The 24,819-nt window shown below is 40.9% G+C and overlaps 1 protein-coding gene across 1 annotated transcript in view; it reads left to right on the forward strand.

Moving 5' to 3' along the window:
• The window catches only part of CRISPLD1 (cysteine rich secretory protein LCCL domain containing 1), a 40,474-nt gene extending 21,545 nt beyond the window's left edge, over positions 1-18,929 (forward strand). The window contains exons 5-15 of the mRNA XM_063129872.1: positions 685-800; positions 5,794-5,894; positions 6,503-6,658; positions 6,744-6,804; positions 6,915-6,981; positions 8,675-8,805; positions 9,882-9,925; positions 10,023-10,095; positions 11,125-11,200; positions 16,112-16,242; positions 18,211-18,929. Of these exons, the coding sequence (XP_062985942.1) occupies positions 685-800; positions 5,794-5,894; positions 6,503-6,658; positions 6,744-6,804; positions 6,915-6,981; positions 8,675-8,805; positions 9,882-9,925; positions 10,023-10,095; positions 11,125-11,200; positions 16,112-16,242; positions 18,211-18,262 (1,008 nt within the window). The 3' untranslated portion in view covers positions 18,263-18,929. The remainder of the gene's footprint in view (positions 1-684; positions 801-5,793; positions 5,895-6,502; positions 6,659-6,743; positions 6,805-6,914; positions 6,982-8,674; positions 8,806-9,881; positions 9,926-10,022; positions 10,096-11,124; positions 11,201-16,111; positions 16,243-18,210) is intronic.
• The last annotated feature ends 5,890 nt before the right edge of the window (positions 18,930-24,819 follow it).

A 24,819-nucleotide genomic window follows, 5' to 3' on the forward strand; every position in this document is an offset into this window, starting at 1 on the left:
GGGGTTGGGGAAGAGGCTGGAGAAGCCTCAGGATAGCTCGTATACTGGCCTGTCCAGTCTCCTGCCCCACCCACCCACTGAATTGCCCCCCTTTCCTTTCTCTCAGATTGATTTCCCAACCTTGGTGAGGCAGCAAGTTCGGTTCTTTCTGCGCTAGCTGTGAGGAGGAGGGGGAAGCAGGTTCGGAGCTCCAATTTCCAGTTCTACATAAGATCTGGGAATCTGAACTGTCCTATGGCCCTTCTGGCACTGTCTAGGGGCCATAGCATTGATCTCTCCAAGTATAAAATCAATGAGACTTAGGCTAGTGTACTTATTCATATTAAGTCTGGATCCAACCCCTTATTTTTAATCAGAATCATAACTATTTTTAATGAGATTGACAGTGGATATAAGTCAATGGAATCCCATTAGAATCCATGTGTGTTAGCTACAGATCTGCCCTCTACTTTTTACCATTTTCCCTAGAATATTCAGGGTTTAGTTACACCAATGAATGTTCATCGAGATCCTTATATTAAACCTACTCTCTGTATATGAGTGGAGTATGCCTGTAAACATGTTGGTGTAAGGAGAAATGAGCCGTCATTGCTTTTTAACTTTTAGAGATTGCATTATTATACACACTCCTCCCCCCTTTGAACCAGGTGTTTAATCACTTTTTAAAATGTTTTTGTCCTCTAGGTGGTTTGGGCAACAAGTAGCAGAATTGGCTGTGCTGTGAACTTATGCCATAACATGAATGTCTGGGGACAGATATGGCCGAAAGCAATTTACTTGGTGTGCAATTATTCCCCAAAGTAAGTGTGTATGTGATAGATAAAAGGTGTTTTTTTATATGGTATACAGAAAGATACAAAAAAGAACCCAAATACCTTTTTAAAAAAGCTATTGTGGGGGGGTGGTTCAATTTGAACTAGAGTAATGGTATGAGGGAGCGCTTAATTCTCTTCTTACTTATTATTGCTCCACTCCAAATTTCCCCCTGTCCCAAGCAGCTTCACCCCATAATGTGAGTGAATGAAGGTTAGTGCGTGAAGGTAAAGCATCCCCTCTCCTGACCATCACTGGTTTACTCCAAATCCCCCCTTTCGTTTATTTTCTAAAACCGCTAGCTGATCAGACCTGTGTGATCAGTCACATGGGAGCTGGTCACAGAAAAGCTCTCCCACATCCCTGTAACATGCACCCTAACCACTACACCTACTTTTATTTATAAAGTACAAAGCAACTTACAAACCACTACTTAATGTTGGAGAAAACACAGACTGAATTTTCTGTTTCAGGTTTCTTCGACAGTGGGTTGCATCGTTTCTAGTGGAGCTTTTATACAGTGCAATGCTAACACATTTAAAATTTTGAGAGCTCCAAACTAAATCTCTTATAGACCAAAATCACAACATTCCAAACATTCTCTAAAATCTGCCAGCTCTATTTATGAACATAATCTGCTCATTTTGTAACTGATGATTATAAGAGATCTCATTGGCAGCAGTTCAGCTGAATTATGGTGATCTTCTGTGGTGTTGAATAAGGCCGCATTCTTGCCTGGCTTTGGAACAGCATGGGCAGGATATGCCAGCATTATGCCAGTGGAATGGTCATGATATCCTATACTTGCAGGGGAGAGATAAAGCACACAGCCAGAAAATCCCCAAACTCGAAAAAATGGTAGTCACCGTTTTGGAGCACAGCACAGACAATGGGAAGGAAGGAGAGCAGGATGCCTTCACTTGGGACGGTGGTGGGGAGGGAGTCTTTCGCCAAGCAACCAAAGGGAAGGCCCAGAACACTCAACAAAGGAACCCACAGCCGCACACTGACAGCAAAAGCCTGAAATTGGGTGCACAGTAGGCATTTGTGACGAGGTGAGGGAGAAGTGGGAGTGAGGGCAGAGGATGTGGAGCTACCGGAGTGCTCAGCCAGTGCTCAGATGCAGCCTCCTCCCATGGGGAAACGGGTTATACATATCCCTTCCTTTCCCCCTTGAGGGTCGTGGAATTCTGTGTATGGTAACAGCTTCTTATCCTGTATGCCTCTGGTTGTAATCCTGTTAGAAAAAAGTGCTCATGACATTTGACAGTATTGGAGCAGAATGTCTGGCCTTTAGTACCAGAGAGCTTGCCTACAAGTGGGGATGTGTGTTTCCCCTGTGTGGGTGACAATGCTCTACACAGCCGGCTTATCTATCAGGGGCCCTTTCTACACCTAAAAGACTTTGGGGAGGGAGGGGGGATGATCCTGGACTTACCTGCTTCTGGGATCATCCCTGGGCGTCTAAACAGAAGTGCAACATCCCAGAAGGGAAGAGGGACATCCCCCCCCCCATATTTTTTTGGTTAAAAAAAGGAGCCAGAAAAAAAGTAAGTAAAAATAACATCTAAAAAGCCCTGACCCTGCTCCCCCCAACCCTCAATGTCCCTGGACTCCCCCTGGCCCAGCTCTTTCCCTCTGCTGATCCCCGCTACTCGCAGGGAGGAGAGAAGAAGCCAGGATGGGCGCCCACACCACCTGTGCTCTTCAGCATCATCCGGGACTATGGGTAAGACCGGGATAACCGAGGTCTCCGTTATCTCAGGAAAATGGAGGTATCGTCCCTGCCTGCTCCCAGGATCCCCTGTGCATCGTTTGGATGCACAGGGATGATCCAGGGGGAAAAGGCAGGTGTAGAAAGGGCCATGGTGATGGTATATCAGGCATTCTGCCAGTGTATTCTGCCAAACCAAAGAGAATTGGATTTTGAATTGCAGTTTGCACAGTGCTTACATAGAAACAAATTATGGCTGACATATCATGGTAAAGAATGACTGGCAGATATTGTATGTCTTGCTGCACATGTGCAGAGGCTTTCTGTGTTAATGTAACATGGAGCTGTCCTTGTTCTTAATTTGGACAGAAAGCCTCTGAGCATATGGGAGCCTATGAAGGCAGTGTAGTCTGAACTAAAGCCTGCTGGAACCTGCTGGGTTCAACTAAGGCCTTAGCTAGACCTAAGATTTATCCCGGGGTTGTCCCCGCCTGTTACCGGGATATCCTGTGTGTCATTTACATGAACAGGGATGACCCCGGGATGATCCCGGAATAAACCTTAGGTCTAGCTAAGGCCTTAATGAACTTAGTTCACAGGGGTATACAGATCTGAAGCAAATTCTAGATTTCACTGTGGAAAATAGTTAGAATCCTGATGTGGGGGGAAATCAATTCTACTAAATTATTTCCAACAGCAAACCAAGCTGTTCTATAATCACTGGAATACATCCAAAAGCTCTGTGGCATACAGCAGTACCTTGAACTGTGTTGCAAGCACATGCTTTATTATTCTCATCATATTTTTGTCTGTTGATTGGGAATAATTGGATTCCAGGGAAGACAGATCTCCATAGGAGGTGAAGGTGCTTTCCCTTCAAAGAGGGAAGCACTAATTAATCCCTCCATCGGAGCTCCAGACTATTATTGAACTGTGGAGCTAACTTTGAAGAGTCTCCGGGAACTTTAGTTGGTCCACAATGCACCTGCAGGGATGCTGGTGGGGACTTGCTCATGGGATTATGTTATACCATTCTTGCAACAACTGCATTGGTGGGACACCTTGCCTAGTGAACTATGATTGCTTTATATTTTTTGATGGTTTAAAATGTTGTATACTTTTTAATGTCCACTGTTTTTTTAACTTTTGTAAACCGCCCAGAGAGCTTCGACTATGGGGCGGTATATAAATTTAATAAATAAATAAATAAATTGTCAAAGCTTTTGTTTTGTGAAACAGATAAAAGTTATATTAACTGTTGGGAGTGTCTTTTGTATTGATTGTTTTGTATTATGAAATTGTTGTGAGCTATCTTGAGTGGTGTGTTTGCATTAGAAGGGTAGAGTAGAAGTGCATTAATTAAATAATTAATTGATTGATATAGTTGTTATTATTATTACATTTCTAAGTTACTAAATTAAGTATCAAAGTTTGGGAATCCTGGAAAGGCATTGCACACAGAGGGCTCATCTACACCAAGCAGAATATCCCACTATGAAAGCAGTATGAAAGAAGTATGTAAGAGGCAGGAGCCACACTACTGCTTTATAGCGGTATTGAAGTGCACTGACAACTGTTGGGCCCATTGACACATACCGTGTACCACTTTCATACAGCATTCATTGTCAATGCTTTGTCAAAAGCTTTGCTGAAGTCAAGATATGTGAAGTCAAGATATATGACAGCTAAAAACTTTTCTTTTTCCTAAAGCTTTTAAAACTTGATGTTGTTTGGACTTTACACTGTTAGTTTTACCCTACCCTGTGCCTGTTTACCCTACCCAGTGCCTGTTTACATTCTCTTCCCCTCCTTATTGCTTTACTATGATTTATTAGATTGTAAGCCTATGCGGCAGGGTCTTGCAATTTACTGTTTTACTCTGTACAGCACCATGTACATTGATGGTGCTATATAAATAAATAAATAAATAATAATAATAATAATAATAATGTTATATCCTGCTTGTTGTAGATGTGTCATAGGCCCCAACAGTTGTCAGTGTACTTCAGTACCATTATAAAGCAGAAGTGTGGCTCCTGCCTTTTATATACCGCTTTCATACCACTTTCATAGTGGAATATCCTGCTTGGTGTAGATGAGCCCAGAGACTCTTCTAAGTATTCAGCTTTATGCATGGGTGTTCCATACAGCCATTCTAAAGAATGCACATAGGCCAGTGTATTTTATTATGCTGACAATGTTCCCCAAAGCTTCCCTCATTTAGTTGTCTGAGTCACAAACGAAAACTAAAATATAAAGAATTATTTAAGCCCTTTCCCTTCTCTACATCACAGACCCACCAATTCCCTAAGGCAGTGGTGCTGAACCTCTTTCAGCCTAAGGCTGAATTCTGTTTCAGAGAAACTCTTGGGGCCCACATTCCAGTGGTGGGTGGGGTAATAAGTCAAAAGGGCAGGGCCAAAAATACACCAAAAAAAAGAGCGAGCGAGTGAGCATGTTTTAGCATATTTTAGCTTAAAGCTTTTATTACCAGTACCTGGCTAAAGAGAGGCATTTTAATCTTTTAGAATGGGGGGGGGGAAGTGATACAAAGAAACAGTCAGTGCTTGGGGGTTAGGAGTCGGACCATGGGGAGGGAGGTTGGCTAATTTGGGAACCCCAGAGTTCGGATCCCATGCAGGCCAGATTTTGTCCCTGGGCTGAGATTCAGTAAACCCACCCACCCCCGGCCTTAAGGGATATGCAACCCAATCTCTCCTTTACTCTCATTAGGAATAATACTGACGATTATCCACCTCAGCTCTCATTTGTGCTAACCACCAGTTCATTCCATAGTGCTGTCTTTACCAGTGGTGAAGCAGGATCAGTAATCTTCCAACCCTGCTTCTGAGGATTAGCTATAAATGTTGTAACTATACCAAAGGCATTTATTGTACTAAAGGCATTTATTGTGCAATTCAGTCAATAAAATCATGCTTCAAAAGCCCCCAATGATCTAACTATATCTCTGCTCTCTACCAAAAGGTCTTTTAGTGCAATACTTTGGTGGTTCATCTACAGTTCATAACATATATTGCAAACTATAGCTGCTACTAATGTTCGTAAGACACCAGACAGGAAGGTTAACTGGCATATCCCAAAAGCAGTTGAGATGAAACAAATAGCCCCAGTGGGTGAGAGAATATTACATGCACAAATATAGCTGCTAGATGTATCTTTATTAGCTCAGTGGCAGTCTTTTTAAACTGTGTATAACAGAATATCATAAATTCATTTCACTAAATAGTTTTCCCCCCCTTTCCTAGGGGCAATTGGTGGGGGCATGCTCCTTACAAGCATGGCCGCCCATGTTCTGCATGTCCACCTAGTTTTGGAGGAGGCTGCAGAGAAAATCTTTGTTATAAAGGTATGTATTCAGCAAACTAGAATATGTCTATACCTAGGGTGATCATATGAACAGGAGGACAGGGCTCTTGTATCTTTAACAGTTGTATAGAAAAGGGAAACTCAGCAGGTGTCATTTGTATGCATACAAAGGTGAAATTCCCTTTTCCTCACAACAGTTAAAGCAGCAGGAGCCCTGCCCTCTTTTGTAACTGGTCACTAGATTGTCATGGACAGGGGAATTGTGCACTTTCAGGAGGCCCTGAAAAGTGTGCTTTGCTGAGGGATCAGGAGGCTTGTGCAGCCTCCTGAGCACCAGGCAAAGGCTCGCGTGGCCCACGAGTTCTCCAATGCCTACTTTCTGTGTTATTTAACCCCAAAACAACCCAGAATGTCTGGGTTTGGACATCATGCTAACAATCTATGAACGGGGCAATCGTATGTTGATTGAAAGCAGAATTGAGGAATGCACTGGAGGCAGTGTGCTTGCTTGCTTGCTTGCTGGCTCACACTCACCCCTACCAGTTTGTGGGTTAAATAAACCACAGATTGACATCACATGTGAACTGGGTCATTGAATTAAGTCTGTTGTGAAAAAATAGTAATTACTTAATATATTTGCTACCACAGAAGGTTCCGAAAGGATTTATTCTCCAGAGATGGAAACCAATGAGATTGAACGGCAGCAATCGCATGTCCAGGATACACCACAAAATCGATTAAGGCCACATGTAAGTGTCCGTGATGATGGTGAAAGAAATGAAGTCATAAGCAAACAACAAATGTGTAAGTAAAGTTCCTTTTCAACATATTTTATTTTTTAACTGGATCCCCAAACACCTTGAAATCATACTGGCTGTTTTTTCCTCAGCTCAAATTGTTTCCTGTGAAGTACGGTTAAGAGACCAGTGCAAAGGAACAACTTGTAATAGGTAGGATACACTTCGTAGTTTATTCAGACTTCATGAGACCACATGCATGTTATCTAAGAAAACTTTTCTTGCTGATCATGCTTATATCAATTTCTGTTTTAATTTTCTAGATATGAGTGTCCTGCTGGATGCTTGGACAGCAATGCCAAAGTTGTTGGAAGTGTACATTTTGACATGGTAAAAATACTATTATTCATATTCAGCGTAGCACTGTTGATTGTATATTTTTCAGTCCGGACAGTTAGCTGATGTGTGTTATCACTGACAAAATGTTCAGTAAACATTCAGTCAAGAAATACCTTTGTAAGCCGCCATGAGAGCCTTTTTTGGCTGAATGGCGGCATAAAAATCCTTAAATAAATAATAAATAAACAAACAAAACTTGCCTAAAAGTAAGCTAAATTTCTGAGAGATAATTATTTGGTTTGCACCCATCTGCATCAAACTTTACTCAGTAAGGGAGAAATCTCATACCCTAGACAGAGTTGGGGGTGGGGGGGATAGGATGTTAGGGACTCCTGGATCCGAAGTTGGAGACAGTGTACCAACCTCGGATCCAGGAACCCAAGCTCTCCAACTCCTCCCCACCCTCGCAGTTGGTGTAGAAAGGACTAGTAGACTCGGAAAGGAGGGAAAGTGGGTGTGCTGGTGGGAGGGGAGGGCACTATGGAGGTCAGATATATCCTTGGCCCTCCTTTGTTTCTGCTCTGATGTGCCTCTGCTAGACAGGTGAAGAAGCCTGTCTAGCCAATATACAGAGCGGGAGTAGTGCAAAGGTGGATTGCCTCTGCCTCATCCTGCTCTGCATTGGATGGCCGGAAGCCTCCAAGTCCAGAGGTTTATGGCCATTCCAATAGGATTGTGCTCATACTCATTCTGAATTGGCACCACATACGTAAGGTAACCACAAATTTAGTAAGGCTGGCATGTCATCTTTGACACTGGGCCTGTTCAGAAGACACCTTAAACCCTGCTGGTTAAGGCTTTTGGTTAAGCAGCAGGGTTTAAGGCAGTGGTTCTCAACCTTCCTAATGCCGCGACCCTTTAATACAGTTCCTCATGTTGTGGTGACCCCCAACCATAAAATTATTTTCGTTCTTCTCTACATGATCCATTGTCATGGGATGGTTTACTAATGAAAATAATACGTAACAATAGCTTTAATAATACAAAAGATGATACATGACATAGTTCAGTCAATACAGTTTCCTAAGACCATCGGAAATATGTGTTTTCCGATGGTCTTAGGTGACCCCTGTGAAAGGGTCATTTGACCCCCAAAGGGGTCCCGACCCACAGGTTGAGAACCGCTGGTTTAAGGTATCTTGTGCGATGCGTTTTGCTAAACCCTGGTCATTCACTAACCACAGTTGGACCGTCTGCAACAGGGTTAGTGGCTCTAACCTTGGCTTAAAGTGTTGAATGTGACAGCATGGCTTGTGGCTCATGCTAACCCCAGAGAACTACAGTTTTGCTAACCACGGAGCTTGAAATGTCATCTGAGCAGGCCCATTGGCCCTTTCTACACCTAAGGATTATCCCAGGAAAATGGAGGGATCGTCCCTGTCTGCTCCCGGGATCCCCTGTGTGTCATTTGCATGCACAGGGATGATCCCGGGGCAATCTCTGGAGAAAAGGCAGGTGTAGAAACGGCCATTGTATGCTAACTCACCACGGACAGCATGAAACTGGAGGTGGCAAATCTATGGTTGCCTTCCAGAACACCCAAGTTTAATAAAACACAAGTATTTTCTTTGGGAATAAAGTGTTCCTGCCTTTAGAAATATAGGCTCTGTGTGTGTGTGTGTGTGTGTGTGTGTGTGATAATTGTTTTATAAATGTTAATTTTGGCTTCTGGGTTTTTCTTCAGCAATCAAGCATTTGTAGAGCTGCAATACATTATGGCATCCTAGACAATGATGGTGGCTGGGTTGATGTTACCAGGCAAGGAAGAAGAAATTATTTCATTAAGTCCTATAGAAATGGAGTTCAGTCAATTGGGTGAGTAAAAATAAAATACATTGTTCTTGGTTACTAGGTTTTACTTTGTTTTGGTAATACAAATTAAATAATTATAAAAGATATTCAAAACCCATGTAAAAACTATAACTACGTAAAGAACTATACCATGTCAAAACTATATCACTTTGTTTCTTCTATCATGTAATACTAGTTACTATTCACTGCTGAGTTGATTGATGACCTAGCTATTTAGCTTGAGTATCAATCAAAAAATAAAAATAAAAAAATACATTCAGTATTCATTTTACTTCCCATGCATTCACCTCCCCCAGTTTGGTTATATAATTTCTGCTAGCCCTTGTTCCTCTCCCTCACAGGGCAGATATATAGGACAAAGGCACCCCATTCTATAGGCAATTCTAACCTATCCAACGCAAAACCATGCCTCCTATGCAAAGCAACTAAAAATAAATGATGAAGCGAATTACCACATTTACATTTGCTCAAAATTCCATTCATACTTCTGATAAAAATGAATGAACAAATGGGGGGTTATTTGGGCAGTATCTAGTGGAGCTGCCCCGTCTCCACTGATTCTGTTGTGTTTACAGGGGACACACTGTTCATCCAATCAGGCATTGGCACTTCTAAAAATTACTCCAGAATTGAGCAAAACCACTTGTTTCCAGATTGGGATAGGTCAGCAGTGCTCTCTTCTGGGAGCTCTGCTACTGCTCCATTCCAGGAACAAGCGATTTTGTAATTTTGGGTTCTTTTTCGACATGCCAAAGCCTGGTTGGATGAGCGGTGGTTCCCGTGACCACACAGGCACAGTAGGATACTACCCTTTGTTTAACTCTTTGTTCATTTATAAACAAATGCACCGTTCCACATAGCTAATGTAGTCTGTTTGAGCAGCTATTCGTTTAATGTCTGAGAGAAAGACCCATCCTGGCTGGGGTATATTTTATTCCAGAAATCTGGATCTAACCCATAGTATTTTAAATTATTTTATTATTTTCACTGTTTTATGATTTTGTTGTGCATTCCTTTGTGTAACTTTCAAAAAGAAATATTACTACTTCTAATTAATAATAATAATATTTTTATTGTAGCAAATACCAGTCAGCTAATTCCTTCACAGTCTCTAAAGTACCAGGTTAGCATTTATTTATATAATATAACATTAGTGGTTTATTTGTTTATAAACCATTTAATAGCATCTAATTGTGTGTGGATTTTTTTTTCCATTCCAGTGCAAGCTGTCACTTGTGAAACAACTGTAGAACAATTATGCCCATTTTACAAGCCAGCCACACATTGTCCAAGGTAAGCCATTTGATTCATTCTGTTGTTTCATTGGAGGAGCCTATGACTGAGCATGCAATGTGAGCTTTTATTTTTAGTCACGAGACTTGGGTACCTTTTCAACTTTAGGCTGGTGAAATTTTCCTGAACTTCGTAAATGAAAGTAAATACATTAAAAGCTGTTTTCACCCCTATTCCTGCAAATGGATTTGGTGTCAAATCCAGAATTGTTGGGAAATCTACAAGCAATCCATACTGAAGCCCATGTGATATAGTGAATAAGAAAAAGAATACACTAAAGAAGTGCATGAACATAGTACCTTTCCCTAGGGATGTCATGAGCGTCTGACTGGGTCTGTGATGACAGTGGACACCCCCCCCCCCTCGGTAACTGGTCCTCATGAACCCATTTGGACATGTTTGGCACAAGTGTAGACTCACGCCCGAGCCCCCCATGAGTGCTTGGCAACCACCTGTCATTGCACCCATTAACTCATTGCACCCATTAACTCAGTGCAGGGAAATGCGCATTTTCCAGAGGCTCAGGAAATCACATGTTTCTCCGGTGGGGGCCTTAAAGGCCCTCTTAATGCAAGGATAAACCTATACCCGTGTGTTAATAGGGCCTTTAAAGCCTTCATTGGAGAAAGGGGGAGCGCGATTTCCAGAGTCTCCGGAAATTGTGCATTTCCCCCTTCCATACCAACGGCAGCCACTATTAACGCGGGGGTGGGGTGAGGGAACGCACACTTTCCAGAGCCTCTGGAAACTGCACACTGCCCCCCCCCCCCCCGTATTAATAGCCACCATTAATGCAGCAAGTTTCAGTGGGTGGTTGCCAAGCACTTGTGACCCTTGCGAGCGCTCGGTGGAGACTTGCACAACTCAGCTCACAGGGGCGGGCATTAGCTGCAAGGAAAGAGCCTGAAGGGCTCTTCTTTCATTGAATAAAATGACAGAATAAAATGCCTTGTTATTATTTAATATAATATTCACAGCTGAAAGCGTTATCTTTCTCTTAGTTTTTTAACCCCTTTTCTATTTTTTAAGGGTCTATTGTCCTCACAATTGCATGCAGGCAAATCCACACTATGCCCGAGTGGTTGGAACACGAATTTATTCTGATGTAAGTAAGATTACATTTTTATATTTGGAGTGTGGAATAATTTCATTTATACAAGTATTAACAGTCTTATTAGATGACTTTAAAAGGTGAGGAGTGGAACTATTAAAATTTTGGGTTTGGTTCCAATTCAATTTGGCTCTCTGATTTTGAACTGGTGCAGGCAATAACTTTAAAACAGGTGCATGACCTCAGGCTTAGGGGCCAATCCAGCCTTCCAGGGATCCCTGTGTGGCCCTCCGAGGTTCCCCAGATGTCGATGCACCTCCCATGGCTTTGCTATCTTCCCCCATCCACTGATCATTTGGTGATATCTTGGCTTTTGTGCACCCCACCCTGTTCTAATAGATTTTAATGCTTCACCTCAGGCTTAGTTATGGGCAGTAAGAGCTTTTTTCTACAATATGCTACTATTTTGGATATTTTGTCTCTTCCCCTTTTGCCTTTGGCCTCCCCTCTTCTGCCTTGCCCACCACTGGAATGTGGCTTCCAAGCGCTTCTCTGAAATGAATTTGGCCCTTGAGCTGAAAGCAGTTCAACAGTTCTGTTTAAAAAGTTTGTCGCAATCTGGCTCAGCCACTTTGAACTGATTTCGAACCAGACTAAATGGGGGAACCATCTTTTGCTGCGGAAGAAGGTGAAACACTGGAACACATTAAATAATTCTATATTTCCCAATAAATCTCTCTGTTCTGAGTATCCATATTTGGGACTTAGCTGGGCTAACCATGTACCCACAGTAAGGATGCTACTGAAAACGACATTCCCCTGTTAGGCCTTAGCTAGACCTACCTTATAATCCAGGACGGAGGAGGGAAGGTCTCGTATTGTGTTTAACGCGAGATCCCTCCTCTGTTTACATGTGAGGCGTGATGACCTCAGGAAGAGAGGCTTCGCACCTGCCATTTTTTTTAAAAGGAGAAGCAGCGCATGAATACTCGTGCGCTGAAGGGAAGTGTTTTTTTAAAAAAATTAGTTTCCCCATTCCCCCCCACCCTAACCCTGATGGGCGCAGCACTCCTGGCTTTGCAGCAACGGGTCATCCCTCCCTGATCCCGGGATCCCCTGTGATAAAGCCCGGTCTAGCTAAGGCATTAGATTCTCTCCCTTGCTCCACTCTAACATTTTGATACAATATAATCTAGTGGCATTATACTGTGTGTTTTCCCACCCCCTGTTCCATGTGATTGGATTGTGCTGGCGGAGGCAGAAAAACTCTCAGTATGATGATGCCGTAACCATACATGGTAAACGTCCCGGACCATTAAAAGTGTGGGTGCATTGGGGTGGGGAGAAGAGGCGGACATGTGGCTGTCATTTTCTTTAGCATTCCCCTGCTGTGCAGAATGTCTGCTGCAGTTCTGAATATCAGTTTCCAAACATCATTTTTCCCATCCCAAAACACATCACTGGCACACATATGCTAGAGTTGAGCGATCACCCAAGTGAACCCTTGGGAAGCTTCCATGTTCCTGCCACCACCACCTTCACTGCTTGCCTCTCCTTGACTTAACCCTGGAAGAACTGGTGCAAAGGATTTCAGCCTCCTTATGGAGGTTCTGGGGCTTATAGTTCCAGTGGGAAAGGCTACTCCACTAGGGAACACATTTCTACACCACCTCCAACTGCCCCAAAATACATTTTTGGACCATTGGGGCAGAGGGAGATGGCGGATAAGTGGTTCAAAAAGAATCATGATTCATCAGGTTACTGCTTATGACTGTGCCCAATCTCTGCCCAATCATCAGAGGGCTCATTCCTGAGTGTGCCACCTGCCCCTGAGGTTTGCCTCAGGAGCATTTGCAGTAGTGCTGCAGCACCCACTCTCTTAAATGCTGTACCATCTGATATTAGATAGGCCACCACAGTTGTGATGTTTAGACATCTTAAAACTTATCTCTTCACACAGACTTTTCCTAAACCGTCCAGCTATGGTTTGTAGCACAGTGTGAGGGTGCAATGCTGATTAATTTTGTATTGTGTTGTTTTATTGTTGTACTTATTGTTGTTTTGATGCTATTGCCTTTTATATTCTCTGCTTTGATACATCTGTGGAAAACGATATATAATATAGTAAATAAATGTCTCATGGTATCTCTAACATGTATACATTGATAAAACACACTTCACAAAGGCAATCTGGATGTTGTTATATCTAGGATTGTATCTATATTTTTTGCATATGGAGATTTACTGATACCTACTTGTATATCACAAAAAATCAGGTTTGCTGTGATTGCACATATGGCTGTATCAAGCTACTTTGGAATGGTGTTTTAACACTGCACAAAAAGAACCTTATTACCGTGTTTTATCAGTGCATAAAACAAAAGGGGAAAGATGCAAATGAGCTGAAAGAACTGAAAGCATTGCTTGTCACCTGCTCAGGTGACTTGCTAGTATGATTCACTCTTCACATTGTGTGTCTAGTCAGGCAAATAACATAGTATTTTTTCTGCCTGGATAATTCTTAAAGATGTAAAAAGCTTTCAAGATGACAGTGCAAACTCTATTGGTTGTTGTTTTTAATTCAGGCAATGCTAATGATTCTTGTGATTAGCTTGTAAGCTAGAACACTTACTTTGGAGTTATTTTTTCCCTTTCCCTTTCTTTTCACACTCTATTAATTACCCAGCAAAGAATGCAAGAGTTTGTCTTTGGTTTCTGCAACACCTAATAAAATATGACTGCCGTCTTGAATAGCCTCCAGGGTAATATAAGGTGCACAGTGAACTCAACACGACTTACTTCTGACTAGACATGTATAGTGGTACACTGTAACTGTCGTATAGAGTGAATTCACAAAAATCATAGTACTCTTTTCTTTCTTGAAGGATGACAAAATTCTTTCTACTGTGTTCCAGCTTCCTGCTATGCAAGAAATAAACCCTTATTTATTTATTTATTTGTTACATTTTTATACTGGCCAATAGCTGAAGCTCTCTGGGCAGTTCAGAAAAATAAGCCTGCTTAGTTAATTATTCAATTATTTTAGTAGGAATCAGGCATTTCAGAATGATGCCTTCCGACAATGTCTTTTAGCTTTAATCAGTACGAAATGCACAAAATTAGCAGAAAATGGGGACTGGTTTCGTTGCCGTGAAATGCAATGGCAACATCTGTCATTTTTCAGAGCAGACAGTAGATTATTATTTGGGAAAGAATGTAGTCCAAGCTTATTGTTAATGTCATACTTGTGTTTTAGTGCTCAAAAGAGGTATGCTGGAAAGCCCTACTCTTGGAGGTTGCAAGACGGAATGTGGCATGGCTGGCAGTCAAATAAGCTAGACATGGCGCTTGCCAAATGAATGTTTCCACAGCTCATTTTCATGGTTTTCATCGCCACTTGCTTGTTAAAGAATGCTGTGGCAATATTGGCTTATTCAGAAATGTGTGCAAATTCTCAGCCTCCATGCCTTTTTACGATATATATGCTGATGAATGTAGTTGTATGCAACAGTAAAGGCTGATGTCAGCTATGCTGTTAATGCTAGCTGAGGATCATGTTGCAATTTGGAGTGTGTGTGTGTGTGTGTGTGTGTGTGTGTGTGTGTGTGTATATATATATATATATATATATATATATATATATATATTATATATATATTATATGTCTCTCTTCCGTATAATGTAAGCTCGTCTACTGCAGAACAAGAGAAAATGTCAGGAATACCATCCGTCATCAATAATATTGGGAACAACTACTATCTGTGGAAATAAAGACTTACAAGAGCCTTTAAAAAGTGGCTAATGTTCCTTTGCAAGCTAATGCTATGCTGTTGTAGATATCTGGTATTTTGCTGAGTAGCAAAAGAAGGAAAATGATTAAGCAGCTTGGTATTCAGATTCTGTGACCTGTTAAATACCAATGAATACCAAAGGGTTCACAGCACAGCAATAAAGCAAAGCTGTGTAATACTGTATGAAATGTTTATGCTAACTTTGAAAATACATTAGGCTACCTTATGTATGCTTGGGGTTGTATGGCATCTTGGTAAACTCATTAGCCTAAATCTGTAGTTCAGTCTTGGAAAACAAGTTGTTCCTTTAAGAGTGATGGCAAATATTTTTTCTGAGTAAACAATGTTAAATGCAGATTATGAATCTTCTAGTACCTTTCAGGGCTAGCTGGGAATTCCCATTTGGGTCTTATTAGAAGTACCATATTCCAAAATAAACTGAAGATCATATGAATACTCAGCTTCTGAAGCTATAGGATATACCATATTTTGTATTACTGCATGTTACATCTTCTGAGTCTTGTTGCATGTATGTCCTGCTTTTGGGTTTTCTGTGGACCGCTGGTTGGATACTCTGTGAACAGAATGTTGGACTAAGACAGACCCTTGGTCTGATCCAGCATGGTTCTTATGTTCTTCAAAACATCAGTGGTGTTGTGTATCTTCTCTCCAACAAATTGTAATGATCACAACATCTCAGAATAGAAGTGATTTATAAAACCACAGATGTACTTCAGATTAATCAAACATTTTCCCAGACTTACTTGAAAGAATGAAAATTCCTTTGCAATGCTTTTTTATATTTAAAAATGAATCGGTAATAGAAACTTTTTAAAAAACACACAACCCTTTATCATACTTAAGTAAATTATTTGCAATTACTTTGTCCCATTAATTTCAATGGAATTCTAACTTTCTTTGTATTTGCAAAAAGTTAATTACTTTTCAGTCTCCCTTTGATTTCAGTGAAAGAATAAAAAACAAACAAAAAACTTTCCTATTTGAATTAGTTACCAAGAGCATGCCTAGGAAATACTCAATAAGAACAAAGAAACAAAAACAAAAAAAGTGGGGAGGGGGGAACAACAAAGCAGTGACTATAGAAACTTGGTCAATCAATCTGCCAGTCTACACTATTTTTAAAAAAAATCCTTCTATTTTTAATGTTTCTCAGGTATCTAGTATCTGCCGGACAGCTGTACATGCTGGAGTAATTCGCAATGAAGGCGGCTTTGTTGACATTATGCCAGTGGATAAAAGAAGAATGTACATTGCTTCATTCCAAAATGGCATTTCTTCAGAAAGGTACAAATCACAACTTTAAAGTATATTGTTTGCTGTCCACATGCATACATATACCTGGCATTCTTTGCAGTGCTACGTTACATATTAGACTGGTTGGACTAAATGCCAACTAAGCAGACTGAGTTGTATAACAGTGGCAATTGCCAGGAAGAAGCAATTGTACCAGAACTTCCAGTTTCCTGTAAGCTAAAATCATAACCCTAAAAACTTCTTATGGATAAAAACAATGTGCTTGTTTATTGATCCTATAACAGTGTAGTATCAGATAATAAAATTGCATTAATTTTCTTTAGAATTGTCAGGCTGCTTGATTTTGAAATCCTGAATATGCACTCAAAAGATACATTCTATGCCATAGTGGGAAGAACTAAAAACAACAAAACTAAGATCCCACCCACCCACCCTGTAAAATTATAAAGGAACATTAAGGTCATACAATGCCTGTCAAGGCTTCTCCCCTAATACTTGTTTGATAGTTCTTTTATATTATAATTGTATGGGTTACCTTGCACTTATTTGTCTGTAATAACCTTGAACACAAAATTGGGCTTGGAGGAGCTGCTTGCTTTTTTCCTCAAAAATTAGAATTGCTTTTTTCCGCCAGAGGTCAGTGTTATGGGTTACATTCACTGTTGTGCAAGTGGACTTCTTCTCAAGCATTAAAACTTTCCTGTCATCCACCCTCTTCTGGTAGAAGGCTCTCATCAGCAGAAGAGGGGTGTGTGTGTGTGTGTGTGTGTAATTTCCTTCCCTCTAGCACTTCCAAAATCTGTTTCGGATGTTCCCCCAAACCAGGGTGCCGAGGGCTGGAGGAGGGAGATTGAATAGTCCTCCTGCCATTCCACTGATAGGAGTCTTCTGTCACCTGAGCAACATTGCTTGGATTTCTCACTAGGCATCTGAGAGTAAAGCCAGAAATTTATCACCGCCTATTGCTGTATTGAGAGTCCAAACACAACTACTTATATATATGTGTTTGGATTGCTACCTCTGCTGCTTTTTTCTTTCATCACCCTCTTAGTCCTTATGCAGTTTTGAACAATAGGGTTTATTGGATTTCAAAGTTCTTATGTAGAATTCCAAATAAGAAGTGGAACCAGAAATATTTTGTGAACCGCCCAGATAGCTTTGGCTATTGGGTGGTATAAAAATGTAATAAATGAATAAATATTTTAGATATAGCAATATAAGATGTTATTGAATTGGCCCAAATAGATTGTTGTAGAAGGATTCATATCTGTGTCTGTGCACAGTGTAGCAGGTAATAGGCCAACTCTTTTGCTACAATATGACTTTTTCCTCAGAGCAGGTTGGGCATGTTTGGATCATAAGACAAGATTCTCATACATGTTTGTGGCATTGTTCAACACACAGGTCTTCAGAATTATACACGACTTACAAAAGGATACTCATGAAGATTTGAGGGCCAGACATCTGGACCAAAATAATAATGAGTGTTGTTGGTTTTTTAAAAAACAACAACATTGTTGCTCCTGGAACTTAAAAATATTGAAACTGTTTTTATCTTGACTAGCAAACAATTAGCATCAAAGCAAATAATAATAAAAACAATTCAATCACTAAGTAAGCAGTGAAATAAACAGTAGGGAAACTAGCAAAATAAACAAACAAAAGCCCAGTGCACTATAATCAATTTACTATAAATCAATTTACCCCAATGTGCTCTGAAAAAAAAGCAGTTTTCACTTACCATCAAAAAGCTAACAGGATCAGACTAAAACAGACCTCCCTAAGGAGGGAATTCCATAGCCTTGGTGTCACCACTGAAAAGCTCCTGCTCTACATAACCCTGCACCTCATCTCCGCTCATGGGAAACATGGAGCAGACTGGTATAGATGACCTAAGTGTATGGTGGGGTTCAAGTCATAAGAGTGCTTAGTAAGGTTAGGATCTTACAAACTAATCTATGTGAAACACATTACTTCTTCTTTATTTTCATTCTGCAGTTTACAGAATCCTTCAGGAGGCAAGGCATTCCGGGTGTTTGCTGTGGTCTGAAGACAGCAAGTAAACTGTACAAATAACATCAAAATACAGTGCTTGGAAGAAGAGAAAGAAAATGCCATTTATCTACTTCCTCAAGTTTGTATAAAGCTGTAATATTGCTGTACAGAAGATATTTACTATTTTCTGATTGAAAAAGTATTTAACTGCTTGTAAATCTTACTGGGGTGGGTGGGAATCTGTAAAGTTAAACATAGGAAAATAACATATGAAAAACTATGATGATAAGTAACTGGTTTTGAATCCTGTGTAAAATATTGCTATATTTTCTTAGCATTTATTCCTATGCAGTTCATTCAAAGCTCATAAATGTTCCAGTTTAAAAATCTGAATACATGATGATGATGTTTTATGTATGCCACTAACATTAAGTTTAAAGGGATATCTATGATAGATCCTATATCCCTGTTCATAGAATTGTTCATTGCTTATAACTGGGAGGAAAGTAACTGATATAAGCAGTGGACATGTATTGCTACAGAAACATACACTAATCAGCATGGAAACACAACAGAATGGGAAATTGTGCCAGTTTTAGACCATGTTTCCTCTGAATATTTTTTAAAAAATGTCAATTAGAACAAATCTTAGGACACAGACTATATATAGATTTTAAAATACATTCATTGTATAGGCAGCTTCAGTTTTTGTATTGTGTTTGTACACTTTTTTAAAGGAAAATATAAACAGATGCTAGTAACTGGGTACTACGCAATCATTTAAATAATAAACTGTAAAGTATGATTAAAATTAAGGGTTTTTATCTTGCAGCCTTATCAGGCATCACTGGGTTATTGGAATTTGAGCAAAACTTTAGGACTGAATTTAAGACAGACTATTAGTCCTGTCCTTGTAATGAAGCCCCATAAAAGTTTCTGTTCTGAAATTTTGTAAGCATTTATCTGTAACTTAAATCTTCTAGGAGCCAAAGTAGGTGTAGTTAAGATTTGGTGGCAATCATTTTGGAAGATGGCATCTAGAAAACCTATTCCAGACTATGATGATATCTAGCCATGTTTTTCTGGTTTTCATTCATATATATCTAGGTTTTGTTAGTTACACAAATCAGAAGAGAATTTTTTATGGGACTTCATTACAGGACTTCATTACATAGTTCCACTTAGCTCCAGTAAGTCAGTTCTGAGAAATGCAAGTAAGCACAGACTTGCTTATAGTACTGATACCCCATACAACATATTTTGTCCTATATAGGATTGGTGAATGGCAAAACTGCACTGTAAAAAAATGTATAGCATAGGCCCTAAATACTCTTAATTTCTTCAGTCTTATGCAGATGTTCACCTGCTAACATGTAGGGCTAAAGTGGAGAGGACGTGAACACACACGTAAGACCTTCTCCCAACGTTCCCGTACACCTGGCTGCTAGTTAGACTTTTGCGTATTGAGCACAAAGGTCTGAAGAGCTCTCTGTAAACATGGTCAGCAGACCACACATACAGAGCTTCCATATCAGAAACCCTGATAAGGCACTGTTCACAGTCACAGGAGGTCTATAAGCATGTGCAACATGAGAAGATTTAACCAGCAACCAATGCTGCGAAGTCTTTGGAGTGTACACCCACGTTCCCAAGTCCTCTTTATCCTTACATGTGAGCAGGCACATGCCTGCATAGAGCTTTCACTTGGCATATATTCCTGCAGGGCAGGACATCATGCCAAAAATGACTATTCTATCATTATTCCTCCATTTCATTTGATCTCATTTATGGTAAATAGCCCTGTGCATCAAATCTACCATATTGTGGTATATTAGAAAAATATATATAATGATGACAATATCAAGTTTTCTATGAAAAGTATATTGTGTAACACTGTAAAACTGATAAATATTTTTGTGTGGTTTTTGTTTTTGTGTGTGTAATATTATAATTTGGACTTTATAATTCCTTTGAAAATACTATTGGTACTGATAGTCTTCATATATGTATCACAGTATTACTTTGTTTTGCTACATGTACTACCTCATGTAGTTAGGCAAGTATTGTTAGCTTTTTTTAAAAAAAATCTTTTTGAATAAAAGTCAAGTAAATGAAAAAATATATATTTTGGTTTTTTAAAAAAGTCTTACAGAAATCTCTCTGTCTGTCTGTCTGTCTGTCTGTCTGTCTCTCTCTCTCTCTCTCTCTCTCTCACACACACACACACACACACACACTTCACACCATACCCAAAGCTATGTTCAGCATTGGCAAGAAAAGTGGAAGCATCCTGCATTGCTTGCTTCCTCATTCTCCTTTGCTTCTCAAAGAAGCAAAGGGACACAGGGCTAGGGACACAGGGCATAGGGCATCCTAAGGGCCAAAACAGACATCACTGTCCCCCATTTTTATGGTAAAGAAGGTGCAGGAGCTCCCTTCCGGATTGAGATCCTGGCATGGAAAATAAAGGGGCTTTTAAAATCAGATTGGGCCCTCTATGGGGAAAAAATACTTAACTGCTTGACACATTTAAAGTAATGTGTCTGTTTTGGTCCTTAGCACCCAGGAATTGACCATTGCTGATCTCCCGGCCTGAGCTCCCCCTTGAAACCATTCCCCACCCACCCAACAGCTTTAGCTGTGCCTGAGAGTTGCCCAGTACTAATCAGCACTGTACTGCTTCTGCCCACCGCTGCTGTCACGTAAGTCCACCAAGGGCATTTTGCTGAAGGCCCCTCAAAACTGAAGCCAGCTCTGAAGAAACATCAAATGTATTGCTTCCTATCAGCAACCCTGGAACAGTGTAGGAGGAGGACAAGAGGCATTTACATCTAGGTACACTAATATTCTCTCTCACACACACACATACACCATAGAATGAATGGTTGACATTTGCTTATCTGGGAGAAAGTAAAAGGAAGCACTCAGTGACACACTGGATTCAGACCTAACCTGCTTCCCGTAGCTGCTTATCCCATCCATTGAGAATCAAACTTTTTCCTGTTTGTGTAGCTACAACCTGTTTATTGGTCATAGGGTGGCCATGTGTCCTTTTTAGACCACAGTCCTCTATTTCAAAGGCAGTCAGAGACAGTCTTTTATTTGGAGGTATTCTCCATTTGAAGAGTTGTCTGGTCTGAGTCCTGTTTAACGATAAAGACACAGGGAGAACAGGATCCCCCAAAGTTGTCTATCAACAGCTAGCAGATCAACACTCACCAGCGGAGTGAGCAGCCAGACACACAAATCACCTGGCCCCAGTATTTCCTTCTATCATAGACTATATTTATCTTTAAGTTACAGTAATTCTAAATTTGAATCCATGTCCTCTTTTGTACTCTTTTCAAATGTGTAAATGGCCACCCTAAATGTGACAGAATGTTGGAAAGTGATATAGAAAGGTATTGAGAATGACTTTCATAAAGTGATTCAAGGAGATCATGGATGAGCAGTGCTTTGAACTCTGGTTTACCTAATCCCATGCCAACACGCCACTTGGATCCATTGCCTTTATTCTCAAATGCAACCATTGTATAATACCTAAAAAATAATCTGAGAATGAGAATAGTCAATTCCACTACATAAAACCTGCTTTTTAGACTGTGTGGCCTTTGTTCATCATTTGTTAAAACCCATCTGTTTCTTGTTTTATTTTTATTTATTTTGGAAGCATTTGCCTTCTGAATAAGCAATTCTATTATTGTTTCAGAGCAGCTCCAAAACCTTTTGGGCAGCAGGAAGCGTTAAGCACAGAAACAGAGAAATTATTATTATTTTTTTGCATTCAACCAGCTTAGTTTCCAATTCTGGATTAAAACTATTTGAGTGCACAAAGGACTGTATTGTGAGAACCGATTTAATACTTGGTGCAATGGGGGTGATATGCCTAACCTGGCACAGCTATAATTGATCCAAGAGCTAAAGAAATGGTTCAGTGAAATACTCTGATCCACTCTCATTCATCTAGAATGAATTGTGGGCTAAATTAGGCAGCTGTGTGGTGGTTGTTTTAAATGAACAAGTGATTAAGCAATAGTGAAAATAACACCAGAGTCTTTCACCATTAGATCAAGGTTAAAGTATGATAACAAAGGAAGCTGTCAGATTAGTCATCCATTTAATTCAGTATTGTCTGGCATCGACTTTCCAGGTTTTTATACAAAAGTCTTTCCATCACCTTCTACCTGATTCATTTAATAGGAGTTAAATGAATTGATTGAACCTGGGACCTTTGGCATGCAAAGTAAGAACATAAGAGCCATGCTGGATCAGACCAAGGGTCCATCTATTTCAGCTCTCTGTTCACACAGTGGCCAACCAGCTATCGACCAGGGACCCACAAGCAACAGCACTCTCCCGCCCATGTTCCCCACCGACTGGTGCCTATAGGTTTACTGTCTCTGATACTGGAGGTGCTATAGCACTGAGTTACAATCCCACCCCAAAATTAATATAAATCAATTTATATTAAAGACAAGGCTTCTTATTCCATGCATTTGCCAATATCAAACAGTCAGAAGAATAATTATGTATTTTAAGAGGATGACAGGATTTGCATTACAACACAGGAAGAATCTCTAGTGGATGAAGATGAAGGATTTCAGAATGATAAAACTGACAAACTTACCTAGAGATCCTTAGGCAAGTCACTAACTTTTGTGGCAATTTAACTCACATGATAGTTATGCTGACTCCTTGCAGAAAGTGGAATACTAAGGCAATGCAGTAATACATTTGCCAGGCTATGACTTTTTTGTTGTTTATTCGTTCAGTCGCTTCCGATTCTTCGTGATTTCATGGACCAGCCCATGCCAGAGCTTTCTGTCGGCTGTCGCCACCCCCAGCTCCCCCAAGTTCAAGTCTGTCACCTCCAGAATATCATCCATCCATCTTGCCCTTGGTCGGCCCCTCTTCCTTTTGCCTTCCACTTTCCCTAGCATCAGCCTCTTCTCCAGGGTATCCTGTCTTCTCATTATGTGGCCAAAGTACTTCAGTTTTGCCTTTAATACCATTCCCTCAAGTGAGCAGTTTGGCTTTATTTCCTGGAGTATGGACTGGTTTGATCTTCTTGCAGTCCAAGGCACTCTCAGAATTTTCCTCCAACACCACCGTTCAAAAGCATCTATCTTCCTTCGCTCAGCTTTCCTTATGGTCCAGCTCTCGCAGCCATAGGTTACTATGGGGAATACCATTGCTTTAACTATGCAGACCTTTGTTGTCAGTGTGGTGTCTCTGCTCTTAACTATTTTATCAAGATTTGTCATTGCTCTCCTCCCAAGAAGTAAACGTCTTCTGATTTCCTGGCTGCAGTCAGCGTCTGCAGTAACCTTTGCACCCAGAAATACAAAGTCTGTCACTGCCTCCACGTTTTCTCCCTCTATTTGCCAGTTATCAATCAAGCTGGTTGCCATAATCTTGGTTTTTTTGAGGTTTAACTGACTTACCCTACCTGAAAAGGTTCTGAGTAACTCAAAAGTTTGCACTTCCTGCCATCAGAAGTGTGTGTATTTTACTAGAAGCTTTCACCACATGGCTGGCTAGTTCAAACCAGTATTCTTACTAACTTCCACCCCGGCCCATGGCTTCTTCACCATCACTGCCAGGTTACCATGCAGAGTAAGATAGACATAGGATAGTCACAGTATGCAGACAATCACTGGCAGCCCCAGGTTTTTCAGAGCCCTTGGAAAAGACTGCATAAATGGGGGCCCTTGCTTCTCACTGCCATTGGCACCAGCTGCTATGTTTCCTTCTCTTGGACTATGGAACCAATTACCTAAAGAGGCCGTGGGCTCTCCCACCCTAGAGGCATTCAAGAGGCAGCTTTACAGCAACCTGTCAATTAGGCTTTAAGGTAGATTCCTGCATTCAGAAGGGGGTTGGACTCAATGGCCTTATAGACCCCTTCGAACTGTACTGTTCCATGATTCCATGATTCTTTCCCATCGTTGCTACCACCTGCTTGTTTGACAGAGAACCAGTGAGTAAGCAAGCAGGGGCAACCACAGCTCCTTCTTCTCACAACCCCTGTTGTCTGGGCCAGAGTGAAAGGCAGGTGAATAAGCAGGCTGCCATGGCAAAGGACCAAAATGTCCAGGGGACTTTTGTCAGTGGGCTCCTGTTGTGGTGTGGGCCCTCAGCACATGCCTGCCCATGCCAATTCTTGACCCCGGATTTGCTGACAGGTGCTGAGTGTTGTTTGGACTTCTTTCCTTATCCCTTTCTTGATTCAGTCATTGACTCTTTCTACACCATCCATTTTTCGAGGGATCATCCCGGGATCATCCCTGTGCGTCCAAGGGCATGGCTAAACCTACCGACGGAGGGAGGATCTCATGATATGATGATCATGAGATCCTCCCCCTCAGTCTACATGTGGCGTGTGACGTCCCCGGAGGACGTTGCTCCAGCCTTTTCTCTTTTTTTTTGAAGATGAACACTCGAGCAAAAAAGGTAAGTGGGTTTTTTTTTTTAAAAAAAAACTCCTACTCACCCCACCCCACCCCGATGGGCATGGAGCCACTGAGGAGCTCCGTGCCCCGTGCCCCGTGCCTGGCTCCTTGTGGTTACTTGCAAGGAGCCAGGACGAAACCGGGATGGCTGCCCACATGT

This window comes from Elgaria multicarinata, chromosome 7 (genome assembly GCF_023053635.1).
Source record: "Elgaria multicarinata webbii isolate HBS135686 ecotype San Diego chromosome 7, rElgMul1.1.pri, whole genome shotgun sequence".
In the NCBI taxonomy this organism is placed as follows: Eukaryota; Metazoa; Chordata; class Lepidosauria; order Squamata; family Anguidae; genus Elgaria; species Elgaria multicarinata.